The 14701-nt window shown below is 27.6% G+C and overlaps 2 protein-coding genes across 3 annotated transcripts; both read left to right on the top strand.

Moving 5' to 3' along the window:
- The first annotated feature begins 3588 nt into the window (after nucleotides 1-3588).
- Nucleotides 3589-4522, top strand: LOC103482771 (brassinosteroid-responsive RING protein 1). Its single transcript, XM_008439091.3, has one exon. It carries the CDS (start codon nucleotides 3686-3688, stop codon nucleotides 4241-4243), a length of 558 nt encoding a protein of 185 aa, XP_008437313.1. The 5' UTR covers nucleotides 3589-3685; the 3' UTR covers nucleotides 4244-4522.
- Nucleotides 4523-9036: 4514 nt separating this feature from the next.
- LOC103482769 (uncharacterized) lies at nucleotides 9037-11926 on the top strand. 2 transcript variants are annotated; one of them, XM_008439089.3, is made up of 4 exons: nucleotides 9037-9952; nucleotides 10096-10236; nucleotides 10351-10479; nucleotides 11296-11926. In XM_008439089.3, the coding sequence occupies exons 1-4, from the start codon at nucleotides 9356-9358 to the stop codon at nucleotides 11395-11397; spliced, it is 969 nt and encodes a 322-aa protein (XP_008437311.1). In that variant the 5' UTR covers nucleotides 9037-9355; the 3' UTR covers nucleotides 11398-11926. The 2 variants fall into 2 exon arrangements, with proteins under 2 accessions (XP_008437311.1, XP_008437312.1); XM_008439090.3 differs by having other exon boundaries at nucleotides 9040-9952; nucleotides 10099-10236.
- The last annotated feature ends 2775 nt before the right edge of the window (nucleotides 11927-14701 follow it).

The raw sequence follows: 14701 nt of genomic DNA, 5'->3' as shown, positions 1-14701 counted from the left end.
CATGTTCAATGCTTAAATTTGTTACGATTGTACCAATTTTTTTTTATGATTTTAACACATCGTAAAGAGATCGAGAAAAGGAGTAGTAAACAACAAAATACCATGTATGAGGGAGTTGAAAACTACTAAAAACATGTAGATTATGAAATTCTGCCCGTTATGGAAATCAACAAATAGTAAAGAAAATAGAAAACTTAAAACAATAGAGAATTAGCACATAATATATACTTGGTTAAAGCAATAATAGTATGCTAGCTATGTTCATGGACAGAGAGTGAGAAAGTTCAAAATTCATATAAGCACATTTAGGGTTAGTTTATATAGCGCACTACTCTACATTGTTATAAAGTCAAAATAGCAAATAATATAAATAAGACAAATACAAATAATTAAAAACCTCATACTTGATTGTTTGGAGCAACTAGATGTCAGATTCAAGACATTCCGACACTACCTCTTTTTCCACAACTCTTGTCATGTTTTGTCTATCTATGAGAATGATCCTCACCGTTATTTCAAAATTTTGCAAACTCGTACGTACTTTGTACCATTTTATATCAATATTCACTCTCTCGAACTATAACTACTTAATTTGTTTCTATTGTATCTTAAGATGGCAGAAGAAAGGGTATAGGTAAGCAACAAAAAATGCTTGATCCAAAGATTCTTAAATAGGTCAATCTTTCCGAATTGTTGTTGAATCAACCAATATTGAAACATGGTATGTAGTAGCTAGAGGAAAAGAAAGAAAGAAAAAGAGATTCTCATAGTAGAGGGAGAGCCAAATGGAAAGAAATTAAAGCCTACCCTATGAAACAAAGCTTGTGGGAGATATGTTGCCAAACTAAAACGTCATGCCAAATTGTAATAATTAATAGGTCAACCCAACTCAATTTCAAATTGTTTGTTAAATCTATATTGGAGCAAGAAACAACCTTAATAAAAACAAAAACATTTGCATCAACTAAAGAAAGAGAGAGAGAGAGAAATAAAAGAAATTAAAATAATTAACACCTGACTCTAGTAGCAGGGAGGGAGATGCGAAATAGGAACATTTTAAATCGAGATTGCAAAACGGGGTTATGAGAGAGTACCGACAAGCATTATGTCATTGCTAGATGAATGAAGTAGAGAAGGTAGTTTATTTACCCTAAATTAACGAGTCCCGTAGCTAAAAAGGACAACATGGACAAACGATGCAACAAAAAATCGAAAATTTGAATAAAAATTGAAATACCAAATTATGAATTCAAATTAAACTAATCTAATGCTTTGGTTTTCGTTTTTTTGTTTTTGGTTGATCCCTAAAATCGATCAAGAATTAAAAAAAAAAAAAAAAAAAACCCCGAAGGAACTATCACTCCGAACAATAGGGTATGGTTTGGAAAAGAGTGGATCCTACTCTTACCCTAATTTTGTTTCATAGAGGTAAGTTTCAAAAAGGAATGGGCTAGGGGTAGGGGAGAGAGAGAGAGAGAGAGATGGATGGAATAATATGTGTATGTATGTATGTGAATAATAAAAAGTAAAGGAGGGGTGTGGGATGCAAACATATATACATTGTTTTAATAAGGGTAGGGCAGACAATGTTGTGGCCATATTACAACACAAATGTCAAATGGGGCTTTGGCAGTATAAGGGTATGATGCCCTTTTGTGGGGTACCCCAAAAGATCCACTTTCATCTCCCTTTTCCATTCTTATTTTATATTACACCAACACATTAACCTTCTCCCTAATCTTTTCTATATATATATATATATCTTTTTTTATTTTTTATTTTTATTTTTATTTTATATAATAATAATTATTATTATTATTATCGTTTATTTATTTTTATTTTTTCTTTTAATCCAGCTAAAATCTTATCAATACTCTACGGACCTCTTTTTTTTTTCTTCTTCTTTTTTCTTTTTCTTGCTTTCTTGCTTTTGTTTTTGCTCCCTTCGGCTACCTATTTTGGTTTTTTCTTTGTTCCCTTTCTATTTGGTCTATTGCTTGTCTTTTCTTTTCTTAAAATTACAATTTTAGTCCCCCATTTTAACTTTGATTTCTAGTATTTTTAGCCAGGATTTGACCAGCTTTCAGTTTTGTATGTAATAGATTCCAGAATTATTAAAAAGAAAATTGTTAAAATTATGTATAAATATATTGGATATAAAATTGTATGTTAGGTCAAATGAAACCTTAAACTTGCGTTTTTTTTTTTAATCTCATAGATACGTTAATTCTCTAAATGATGAAAATTTTAACAACGATATAAAATTAAAATTTTGTGTTGGATATAAAATTCCTTTTCTTAATTTCAAGGACATATTATACGAAAGCAAAAATAAAAATTCAAGAATTTATCGTTATATACTTTTTAAAGTTTAACTTAAACTTAATTTACTAATTAATAGATTGATATAACGTTTGAATCTTATTTCATAGTAAAAAAAAAGTATTATATGTAAAATAGTTTCTTAGTCAAAATTACTCAAATATGAGAATCGAGAGAAAAAAAATATTTAAGTCGGATAGTGGGATTTACTCAAATAAAAAACAATCGATCAATTCAAGCCTAACAAGCACTTTGTTATAAAAATTGAATAAAAAACGTTATCGAATAAAAAACTGCTACTATCTATCTCAAATAGACGAGGATAGTATGATTTTTTTCTTAGTTTATAAAAAGTGATTGTTGTTTATACGTTGGAATATTAATTTTAAGTAAAATAAGGAAATTAAATTGAGATTTAGTTGAAATTATATTGTATTATAATTTGATGGTGACATATGGTTTATGAAGAGTTATAGTATTGAGAGGGGAATGAATGATATATTATAATATAAGACATAGTTTTCAAAATTGATTTGTTAATTCAAAGTAATGCCCCCACATAAATTACTTATAGTGACCTTCCTAGATGATGGTGTGTGGGGCTAAGCATTAGGGACTACAACCCCTATATGTGTAGGACTTTTCTTTTCAAAACACCAATCGCTATCTCTTTTTTCTCTTTTTGGGCCCATACTCTCTTTCATAGATTGTACCAAATTATTTCTTAAGAGGGCCAATTCCAAAATGTGTAAGAAATTTCATGAATTTTCTTCTTTATTTTTTATAATTATTATTCAAAAAGAAACAATACAAACTATAATAATTGACCATATCCTTTTATTTAATTTGAATATATCATATATCATATTTATATATACATAGGTGTATGATTTTTTTTAAATAGGATGTGTGTTTGTGTACTTGAGTTTTGTTCAAATTGAATCTAACATCGTATTAAATCATGTCTATTTTAATTTATACTTTTTTACTCTTTTTAAGGTTATTTAAGAATTATGGTAAAATTCATTAAGACTGAGGAGCTATTAGCAACCCCAACCCTAAGAACACTAATTTGAACCCAAAACCAAATAAACTAATAATAATGATAATAATAATGGCTTTTAGTATATTATTTAATTTAAATCAGAGAGTATATGATATGATATAATATATAATAATATAATGTTGAATATATAAAAAGAAAAAGAAAAGGAAAATATATTAATTATATATATTGTAAATAATTAGTTCTATAAATAAGAATTGGCCGTCTTTCTCCGGCCATATAATTCCATTAATCATCTCCTCCAAATTTCTCACTTCTTCTTCTTCTTCTTCTTCTTCATTTGTTTACATTTCCGCCATGGGTTTCCCAGCAACTTACACTGAGCTTCTTCTCCCTAAGCTCTTCATCCATTTGCTCTCCTTCCTCGGCTTCCTCCGTAAGCTTATTTCCTTCCTCTTCCGCCTCTTTGGCCTCCAAGATTTCCTCGAACCCGACATTCCTTGGCCCAATCCCTCCGATTCCTTCCCTACTTCTCCCTTCACCCACCTCGATCCTCTCTCCGCTGCCCTTCTCCGTGAGATTCTCCCCGTCGTCAAGTTCTCCGACCTTCTCGACCCCCCTGACTGCTGCGCTGTTTGTCTCTACGAGTTCGAGTCCGACGATGAGATCCGCCGTCTCGCTAACTGCCGTCACATCTTCCACCGCGGATGCCTCGATCGATGGATCGGTTACGGTCAGAGAACGTGCCCGCTTTGTAGAACTGTGTTTATTCCTCCTGATTTGAGAAGTGGTGGTGGTTGTAATTTTGATGATAGGCTTTGGGAGGATTCCGAAATCTTTGAACCTCTCCACACCGATTCTTCTTCTTCTTCTTCTTCTTCTTCTTCAAATCTTCTCACAACCGATGGTTTGTAGCTTTTGAAGATTTGATTGATCTTTTTTTTTTTTTGTGTGGATTTTGCTGCTCTGCTTCTTCTCATCAATCGATATCGGAAAATAGAAATAAAATTTAAAAAAAAAAAAGGAGAGATGGTAGAGATGGTAGTGATGGAGATGAATGAGTTTAATGGGTGAGGGAATATGTTTGCTGTTCTTCTTTGTATATACCAAAAAAAAAAAAAAAAGTTCCTAAAAGGAACTGGAAAATCAAAATCAAAATCAATTACAGGACTCAGAATTAGTTCTTCATCATCATCTTCTTCTTCTTGTTGTCCTAACTTTTCCATGTTTTTCTTTTTTTGTTTCTCTTTAACAATACACTTCAGAAATTGAAATCGATAGAATACAATTGAGAATTGATCCTTTCTTGTTCATGCGCAAGTCTTGAATCTTACTAAATTGCAAAATTAAGCTATGGTGTTATTCTTATCATTGAAGGAGATTGTTGTTTTACCTTTTTCATTGATTTTAGTACTATTTTAATTTGCTAGACTTTGTGACTCTATAATTTTGAGCCTTTTCTTTTCCTTTTGGGTAAACTCATTGTGGGTTTGTGTAATTGAATTTATTTTGGATTTAGTTTGAAAATTTAAGTCTATAGGATCGATCTACTTGCTTCCAAATTGGGAATAATCATATATAAAAGTATACAATTTCTACACTTTCTTCACGTTTTAATTTCATGGTTAAATTTGAAGATCAATTTATAAACCAAACCATCAGAAGGCAAAGAAGAACCAAAATTACCAAATGATACTTCACAAAACATACTAATTATCCAATTATCATTTCCAAGTCCATAGTTGAATCTCCCACTAACAAATTCGAGACTATAAAGTTATTGAACACATTTGTTGTTTGGCATATTACATATTAGGAATTATTGTGTTATACACTTTCCAACTCAAACATATAATAAACACAAAAGTAAATAAAACTAAATATGAGGAGTAAAGTTGCTCAATCTAAACGAACACTCCAAAACTTTGTATATCTATCGATTAAAGTACGTAATTATCAAATTAAACTTGATTAAGTTTACATACGTAAAGTTTAAATTGATATAATTTAAAAAGGATAAACAGAGGAAAGGGAAAAAGTGGGGAAAAAAAATGATGAAAGAAAGAAGTTGTGGGGGTGAGACATGTGATGGTGAGTAAATGAAGAAGCAAAGTCTCTGCAAAGAAAGAAAGAAAGACTTATTTTAAAAAGGCATATTCATATCTCAAAGGACAATCCCCCATTTCATTTCCAAAGGATAAACATTAAAACACACCCACCCCCCCTCTCTTTTCCCATCCAATAGGGTACAATTCAACTTTTCTATTCCCTATTTTTATTTTTCCCCTATTACTTCAAATATGTTCCAAATTGAATTGTTTATGAAAATTTAGAAATTTATTTGACATAAATTATAAGTTTCACATTATACATATTTTTCAATCTGAATTTAGGTTGATGAAATTATTAGTTCATGATATTATTTGATACAACACCACAAAGTTCAGTGGTACAAAATGATACCGAAGGAAGTCCAAATCTTACAAATTACCTCATCAATCATACTTTTTTTAACCCCATAATTATCAATTCTTTGAAACATTTATCAATCATCCTTTGTATATTTCGTCTCGTTTCAATTAAGCATACTTTTATAAAATGGGTAATTATAATGGGTAGCAATTTTTAGAATAATTATTAAGTATGTAGCAATATTTTTTAAAAATTGCAAATATAGCAAAACCTATCGATGATAGAGTTCTATCATTGATAGACTCTTAATGTTTATCAGTGATAGACCAACATTTTTTATATGGTCTATCAATGATAGACTCTTATCATCAATAGATTTTGACAGATTTTGCTATATTTACATTTTTTTAAAAAATATTGCTATATACTTCATTATTTTGAATATAATTACTATATTTGCGACTATCTCTTATAAAATCTTAATTACCTCATCCATAGAGTTTGTGAATTTAGTGAGAGAATGATAGTGGTGGGCTGCCATCTCTTTTGGCCCAATTTATTTCTTCTGGGCCCATTTATTTAAAGAGAGTTGGCCCAAACCATCTCTTGCCCATTTCATTACTCGGGCTTGGCCCAAACTTCCAAATTGCAGCCCAACACTTTTTTTCCCATTGATCTTTGACTTGAAGGGTAAAACTCTATATTTGAAATGGCATTCTAATATTAAAAGAATATTGCCTACTGAATAATATATATTAGATATAAAGTCAAATTTTATATCTAAATAAAAGTAGAAGTCATCTTTGTCTCAAACTCACCACTTTTACGATCTCTAAATGGAGCTACCATCTTTCAATTTTGTATTTATTAAAGTCATGGATTTTAAAAATAAAGAAAAGATCACTATCCTATAAAACACGAACTATGAAACATAATAAAAAAATTTAGGCCACGTTTAGTTTATCATTCATTTTCTTTGTAGGTTTTTTTTCTTAAAAAAAAACAATAAAAACATGTTTTTAAAAACGATTTCTAAATACACTCGTTGAAATAATCCATTTTCAAATTTTAATTTTTCTTTTAAAAAAATTATGACCATGCATTTTCAAAATTTGAAGTAAAACCAAACTTTTTTTTTTTTTGAATTTTTTGTTTTAAAAAATAATTTTCAGATCGCAAATCAAATGTTGTTAATGATATTATTAAAAACCCATGTTAATCATATTATTAATAAAGAAAAGGTTATCCAATAAAAAAAAGACACATCGGATAGTCAACCAAGAATCTTTAATTCATAAAAAATAACTTCTTTTATCGGTTTCTTTTTCTAAAAAATTAAACTCAAATAAGAACAAAATATTCTTTTTAAAATACATTCCGTATTTATTTATATAAGTATTTTCTATTCATGAGAATAAGTTTTTTTTTTTCTTTTTATTTCTAAATTTTAAGCTTTGAAAGGAAGAAAATATTATTAATTTTCTCATTTACAATTATAATAATAATAGAAATGCAGATTCTTTTAAAATAAGAAAATTCTAATTAAGTGATAGTACAATTTATATCAACATGTACATTAAAGCTCGATATTTGAGGATCAATTTTCGATCTTATATATTATTAAAATAAATTATTTTATTTGATAATTATTTGATATTTTATTTTTAGTTTAAAATTTAAGTTTAGGTTAGCCCATACACACTGACCTTGTAAACATTATAAATGTAAAGAAAGGGGTTTTAAGATTTGTCGAGCTAGTTTTATAAGATATGTTATGTTTTTTGAATTTGACTAATAATTCAATTTTCTTACTTTTGATATTTTTCAAAATCCTCGAACATTAAAAATGGAGAAGTAAATGAATACAAATCATCGTTACATTATTTCAAAAAATAACTCTAAGGTTTAAAATTTGTGCTAATACGGTGGAAATTGTTTATTTATACCCACCATGCCATTTTGACGGGAGATTCTTTCTTGATTTTGGCTATCTATCATTTTTATAAAACTTTATTACAAATGAGATATTTTTATATATCTAATTCTTAAACCAATTTTGACTCCAAAAGTTCAAGTATAAAAGCCTACAAAATCTTTAAATCAAAATTCCAATACGAAACTCAATTAACAACAAGATAAGTTGACAAAGAAATATCGTCGTATTTGATAACAAAAGAATCATCTAAGCTAACTACACAATATTAACTAATTTGATCGACATATCAACAAAATTTCATGGCTTCAAAATTGGTAATGCATACTTGTTTATTTCTCTTCCTTCCTAGTGGTTGTCCTCAAAACTATGAATCAAATTCACAAAATGTTTCTCTTTATGTTCATATAAGAAACAAAACAAGTAATTAACGTACAACTTTATTAAAATATTTGTGGCCTAAAGTCTATCGTTACGTCCATATTCGTGTTACATCCTATACACCTTAATTGAATTGGTTAAGTTTAGAGATTAGAGAATGAAAGAAGAGAAGTATGAGAGTATTTAGTTTCTTTTTATCGCGATATTTATTAATAGTTTGTAAACATGATTTGATTAATTACGACAATGTTGTTTGCTTTGCGAATAATAATATTTCTTAGTGGTTCAATGTAGTTTTAAGCATAATCGAATCAATCATCAACAATTATAATCAAATGGATTACCTTACTTTTCAAATTACCATTCATAGATTACGTTTCCTCCAAAATAAATATACTCTCAATTTATTTTAGGAGATACATAAACATGAATAAATTTTGAAATTTAAATTTTAAATGGTTTAAAGAGTATTGATGTAACTTGAAAATATTTTTTAAACAATAAAAATACACATTATCTTTTATAAAAAAAAATAAAATTCAACATAATTTTCTACAATTTAGTTAAAAGAAAACTTTTATTAATTAAAATTAAAATATTTGAATAAAATCCATATGAACTCAAATATTCAAACGTAAATTTTAGATTTTAATTAAAATGATTTTAGAAAAATATAAAAGTCAAATAAATAATTTAATAGAAAAAGGACTTACTTAATTAAACTCAAATAAACTTTTTTGAACAATTTAATTCGTATCTCATAATTGTTGAAATTAAATTAAAAGAGGAATATATTAAATTAATATGAAATTTTGATTAATTAATATATTTTTTTTTGTTGCAAAAAGCTCCAATGGGAAAAAGAGAAGAAAAAGAAAAGAGTTCGTTTAGATGATGAATTAATAAAGGTTTTTTAAATTATTTTTATTTCTTTATGTTAAGTGAATGTGTTTTTATAAGTGAAGTTGATATGAGTTTCTCCATTATTGCCCTGCTTCCTCTGTTTATATATCTCTTCCTTCTCCATGCTTTTCCTCTCAATTTCATTTCATCACACACAGAAGAGAGAAAGGCACCATAACCTAATTTCATTCTCTTTCTTCTTCTTCTTCCTTTCTGGGTGTTGTTCTTGTTTGGGTTTTGTTTGATTTGTAGAGCTTTCAATTTAACAAATTTAAAAAAGAAAGAAGAAACAAAGAGAGAACAGAGAGAGAGAGAGAAAGAGAGGAGGAAGAAGAGGAAGAAGAACGAAGAACGAAGCAGAAGAGTTTTTTTTTATTTTTTTTATTTTTTTTATTTCCATGTCTTCTGATCTGTTCATTCATGGCGATTCATCATCTTCTTCTTCTCTGTTTCGTTGCTCCTCTTCCGATTTGGTTTTCCCGTCTGATGCAGACCTTCAATTCTTCTCCGATCCTTATTCCCCTAATTTCTCAGATTCCGCCATTGATATTCTTAATTCCATTCCTTCTCAATCTCAACAAGAAAACCCACTCCCCGATGAATTCAATTCAAATAACTCCATTTCCATCGACAATTTCATCCCGATGCAAGGTTTATCTCTCTCTCATCCCACCCCCGATTTCCATCTCCTCCCTAATCCATCTCCTTCTTCCTCAAATGGGTTCCAAAATCTCACCAATTTCGACGTCAAAAACGAAGAATCCCTTCTAGGTTTCAACAACCCACCTCTCTGCAGTTTGGACCCCCCTGAAAATGTTGATAAATCCTTACTCCTCCACAGAAGCTTCAGTGAAAAACCCAACTTCCAAACCCGACTTGAAACTTTTCTAATGGAATCCCAAAAATTCCCTAATAATCATCACTCTCTCCCTTGCCCCGAATCCGACTTTTTCTCCTCACAAATCAGACGCGTCTTCAGTACCGGCGATTTACAGGTTTGTCGTTACACTGTTTTGCTTTTATCTCTCTCTCTCTCTCTCTATATATATATATATATATAATATAATATAATTATCCTCTTACTTTTTTTAATATAGTTGGATGTTTAATATTTGAAAAATGTGAATTTTATATATAGCAGAATTCGGGGAATGGAAGGTCGTCGTTAATGGAGGAAGGGAATTTCAAAGTGGGAAGATACAGTGCAGAGGAGAGAAAAGAGAGGATATTGAAATACAGAGCAAAGAGAACACAGAGGAATTTCAACAAGACAATAAAGGTTAGATAGATATATCGAGATAGATTTATAAGAAAAATTTTGTGTTAGATGAAGAAGATGATCATGGGGGAGATGGGGGATTTTAATGGAAGTGAGTTTAATGGTATTAAACAGTATGCATGTCGGAAAACGCTAGCCGACAACCGGCCGAGAATACGTGGCAGATTTGCACGCAATGACGAACCTGGAGAGATTCCCAAAGCTGCATGTTCAACCAGGGAAGAAGACGAAGATGATTTCTGGGTAATAATCTTTTTTAATTTTCCTTCTTTTTCTTTAAATAAATTTTTTTTAAAAAAAAACAAATAATCATTTTATAAAAAAAAAAAATCATTTTTTATATTTATATTTTTTTTCGGGATATTTCCACATCAGCTGTTTAAACAGCTGATGAGGTGGCAACAAAGAACTGAGATTCTTTCTTTGAAATTTTCAAATTTTGCCACCTCATCTCAATTTTAGGAACTTCTTATTTCTAAATTTTAAATTAAGAATTACATCTCTCTCTATCTCTCTCTCTCTCTCTCTCTCTATTTTTTTTAAATGGTTGTTTTGGTTATTTTAATCCAAAGTGAAAAGATATCTAATGGGTAAAATACTTCTAATTTTATTGAGCTTGAAATCATGTACTAACTTTGCTAAGTTTCAAAGTACATAAATGAAGCCTAACTCATTAATTTATTAAAATTAAGTATCGAAATAGTTAATTTTAATCGGAGAAAAAACGGTTTTTTTTTTAAGAAATGTTTTGAAATATAACATAATAAATCAAAATATAAACAATATTAATAGTAATCCAAATAGACATTGTAGAAATTTCATTACCAACATGCAACAAAGTTGAAAAGTGGAAAATTTTCTAAATTCATACAAATTTCGAGAAAAAAAAAATATTAAACCCTGAACTCGAGCATAATTCAACTAGTCTTTTAGAGTAAAAAAAAAAAAATCGAAATTTCTTATGAAAAGTTAAAATTAATTTTTTAAAATGTTTATGTTATTTTGAAAATGACAATATATATTTTCTTTTTTCTTTTCTGTATGTTTGTTTGAATGCAGATTGAAGGGTTGCATGGAAGTGAAGAGGAAGGAACAATAAGATCAGGGAAACAATATGGTGAAATGTACGGACGAATGCAATTTCAATATTGTGGATTTTGAATCAACTACAACAACAAGAAGATGATGATGAAAGAAAAAAATATTATATATTTATATTTTTTTCTTTTTCTTTTTTTTTTTTAAGTGAAGAGAAAAGGAAAAAGAAAAAGAAAAAGAAAAAGAGAAGAATTTGAGAACTTGACCAAAAGGCCCTTTATTCACAAAGAAAGAAAAAAGGGGGGTTTTTTCTTTGTGTCTAAAATAAGAATTATTGAAGTTTTTTTTTTTAACTGAGTTGGGAGTAGTGGTGTAGGGGAAATTAGTAGAGAATAGTTTCTTGTTTTTTTTTTTTTTTTTGAATATCAATATTTCTGACTCTTTTTCTGTAAATAGTAATGAATTTCAAATAATAAAGCTAATTTTAAATCAAATTTTATATTCCGTGGGGATTTTATATTTTTGTTTTAATTACCTTTTTTCTTTTCTATTGATTTATTTATCTTAATTAAATGGTTCGATTTTATTGTTACTGTGTTTGTTTCCCGAGAAAGTGAAAGGAGGATTTGGATGCACATTTTAAAAAGTTCAATATTTCCCTTTTTTTTCTTCTTCATTTTATTTTCCTCATATTAACATTACTATTAATTAAGCATTAAAAGAAATGTTGGATTTTGTATATAGTTTCATTTTAATTCTTTTTATTTGTAACAATTCTGGTATAATCAAAATAAAATTTCATCCTAAAGGTTATAAAAAAAAATGATGAAAATTTTAATTTGATTATATTTTTTTAAAAGATATAAAAATCAATTTTACAAAATCAATACCTAAATCTCTTTTTCTAATCTTAAACTAACTAAAAAAAGTGGGTTTTTTTTTTCTATTGAGTTTAAAAATAGTTTGTCAATTTTTTATATTTAAAAAAATCTAAAAAATAAAGTAATTCTTTTATACCTTTCCATTTTCGTTAATTTCATTGTAAAGTTTAGAAATTTTAACTATGCTGTAATTTATTCGTCCCAACAGTTATTGCCATTAAGAAAAAAAAAGAAAAAACTTCAGTTCCTTTTCTTTGCTCTCTGGAGCTATGAGTTGTTAGGTTTTGTCTTTTATCTTGTGTTAGTTTTATTCTATATTTTCACCTCAAGCAGTAAAATCATTCTTAATTGTAATGATATAACTCTGAGAAGAAAAAAAAAACATTAATAAAATAATCATTTTCCTTTGTCAAATATAGAATAAAAACAAAAGAGCATTCTGACCTTGCCGTTATTTATGTAACTCCCTTAAACCTAAACCTTTCATTCGCCCTCACCACCAACAACTGCCCTTTCTTTCTTCCCATCACTATTTGGAGTTTGAAATTGATGAAGAAGCTATACTTAAATTAAATGTCTAAACCTACCTGCCATAAATGAAAAGATAAAAACATTAGAAACAAAACATAAACTTTTTCTAGAAAGAAAAAGAATCAAAAGTAGAAAATTAAAGAGACGTAGAAAGGTAAGTGTGTGTGATAAATTATATAATTTAATCCAAAAAGAATCTCAAAATGGTTAATCCATAAAAACGCAGAACAGAAAGAATTGATGATGAAGAAAGTAATTATTTCTCAAAATCAGTGCAATAATAAATTATATATATATATATATATAAAATTCAGTACAAATAATAATTATTATATGTAAGAGCAAGTAATTGATTACCCTATCATCCCATTCAAGCACTCTAGTTTTATTATTATTATTATTGCTCAAAAATATAATTTTAAAATACAATACAATACATTTTGTTTAGAAAATAAATATTAAATACATTAATAGGAACCATGTAAATTGAAGTAATATCCAATTTAGTGCATTAATCCATTTTAATTAACAATAATGGAAAAAAAAAAGTCTTGGTATTTTAAGTAAATATAAATATTTTATTTTATTATTATTATTATTATTATTTGAACCAAAAAAACATTTATTTTTATTGATAGGTAGATTAATAATTTTAATTCGATTTTTTTTGTAAGTTTAAATATTTTGCTCATTTAGAATTTTTCTAAAATATATATTATTAGAAAACTTAAAATTTTTACTGATAAAATATATTAATAGACATAATTTTAGTGGTGTACTTAAATCTTGTATTAATATGATGTCCAATATTTATATATAAATATTTAAATTTTCAATCAATAACTCAAATGAGTGTTTTTTCTTTTTTATATTCGTGAATGTACGGGCCAGTTTACGTCCCCTTGATTAATCTTATGAGACAAATTAGTAAATTAATTCTTAGGGAGGTGACCACATGACCATTGTAGATTGAACCCATGACCTCTTAATTAGATATTGAGATTAGGTCTAATAAACAAAAGATTTATATATTCAACCATTCCATATTACATTTTAAACCTCCTATGGATGGAATTATATATATAATTAATTGCTTGCATCCAGCTCGACTAATCTTATAGGACAAATGTCATGTGACAAACCGCCTAAATCCTAACATTTTAAACCATTAAAAATAAAAAAGAAAGTTTAAAACCACAAATTTATCATTGCACTTGCAAACAAAAGATTCATATATTCAACAATTCCATACATACATACAATATATATATACATACATACAATATATATATATACATACATACAACATATATATACATACATACAATATATATATATATATATATATATATATATATTAGGATAGAACTAACAACAATTTAGGATTATTACAATAATTTTAAATATCAATTATACATAATATATTTAATTTATCAAATGTGTTAATTATATAAATTGAAACAAAGCTAAATAACACAATGAAATAAAACTAACAAAATAAGTATTTCTATATTGTTAAGTAAACTTAAATTTATATTAGGTCTGCATTAGTTTTTTTTTTTTTAATTAAAATGATACTTTATTTTTTTTTTCATTTATCAATATTAATCAATTTATATTCTTCCAAGGGTTGGTCATACTTGGTCCCACCTACCATACCCAAATTGGAAAAGGGAAAAAAACTTTTTATTAAAAAATAGTTAACAAAATCTTTTAAAGTTTTTTTTTAAAAAATAAAAGTAAAAAAAAAAAAGGACAGTCAAGGAATTTTTAATCTCCAATAAGAAGACAGTCAAGGAATTTTTAATGTAGTTTATTTTATTTTTATACTTTCTTTTAAGTGATGTCAAATCTTCGTGTAATAATGTTAAAAACCTACGTTTATTTTGTGTTTTCGTTATATAAAATGTATATAATTGATTCTCTAAGTAATTTGAGAACTTTGAATAAAGGTTATGGAAAAAACAGAAAAAACAATTAAAGGACCAAATATGGAAACCAATCGCATTAATTAT

The sequence above is a fragment of the Cucumis melo genome, chromosome 9 (assembly GCF_025177605.1).
Source record: "Cucumis melo cultivar AY chromosome 9, USDA_Cmelo_AY_1.0, whole genome shotgun sequence".
NCBI classification, from domain to species: Eukaryota; Viridiplantae; Streptophyta; class Magnoliopsida; order Cucurbitales; family Cucurbitaceae; genus Cucumis; species Cucumis melo.
This window is presented reverse-complemented; position numbering and strand designations above follow the sequence as displayed.

Excerpts from the sequence above, each read along its gene's own strand:
- LOC103482771 (XM_008439091.3), top strand. The coding sequence starts at position 3,686 with ATGGGTTTCCCAGCAACTTACACTGAGCTTCTTCTCCCTAAGCTCTTC.
- LOC103482769 (XM_008439089.3), top strand. The coding sequence starts at position 9,356 with ATGTCTTCTGATCTGTTCATTCATGGCGATTCATCATCTTCTTCTTCT. Across the intron at positions 9,953-10,095 it reads TCAGTACCGGCGATTTACAG|CAGAATTCGGGGAATGGAAG; the intron begins GTTTGTCGTTAC and ends TTTTATATATAG. Across the intron at positions 10,237-10,350 it reads ATTTCAACAAGACAATAAAG|TATGCATGTCGGAAAACGCT; the intron begins GTTAGATAGATA and ends GGTATTAAACAG.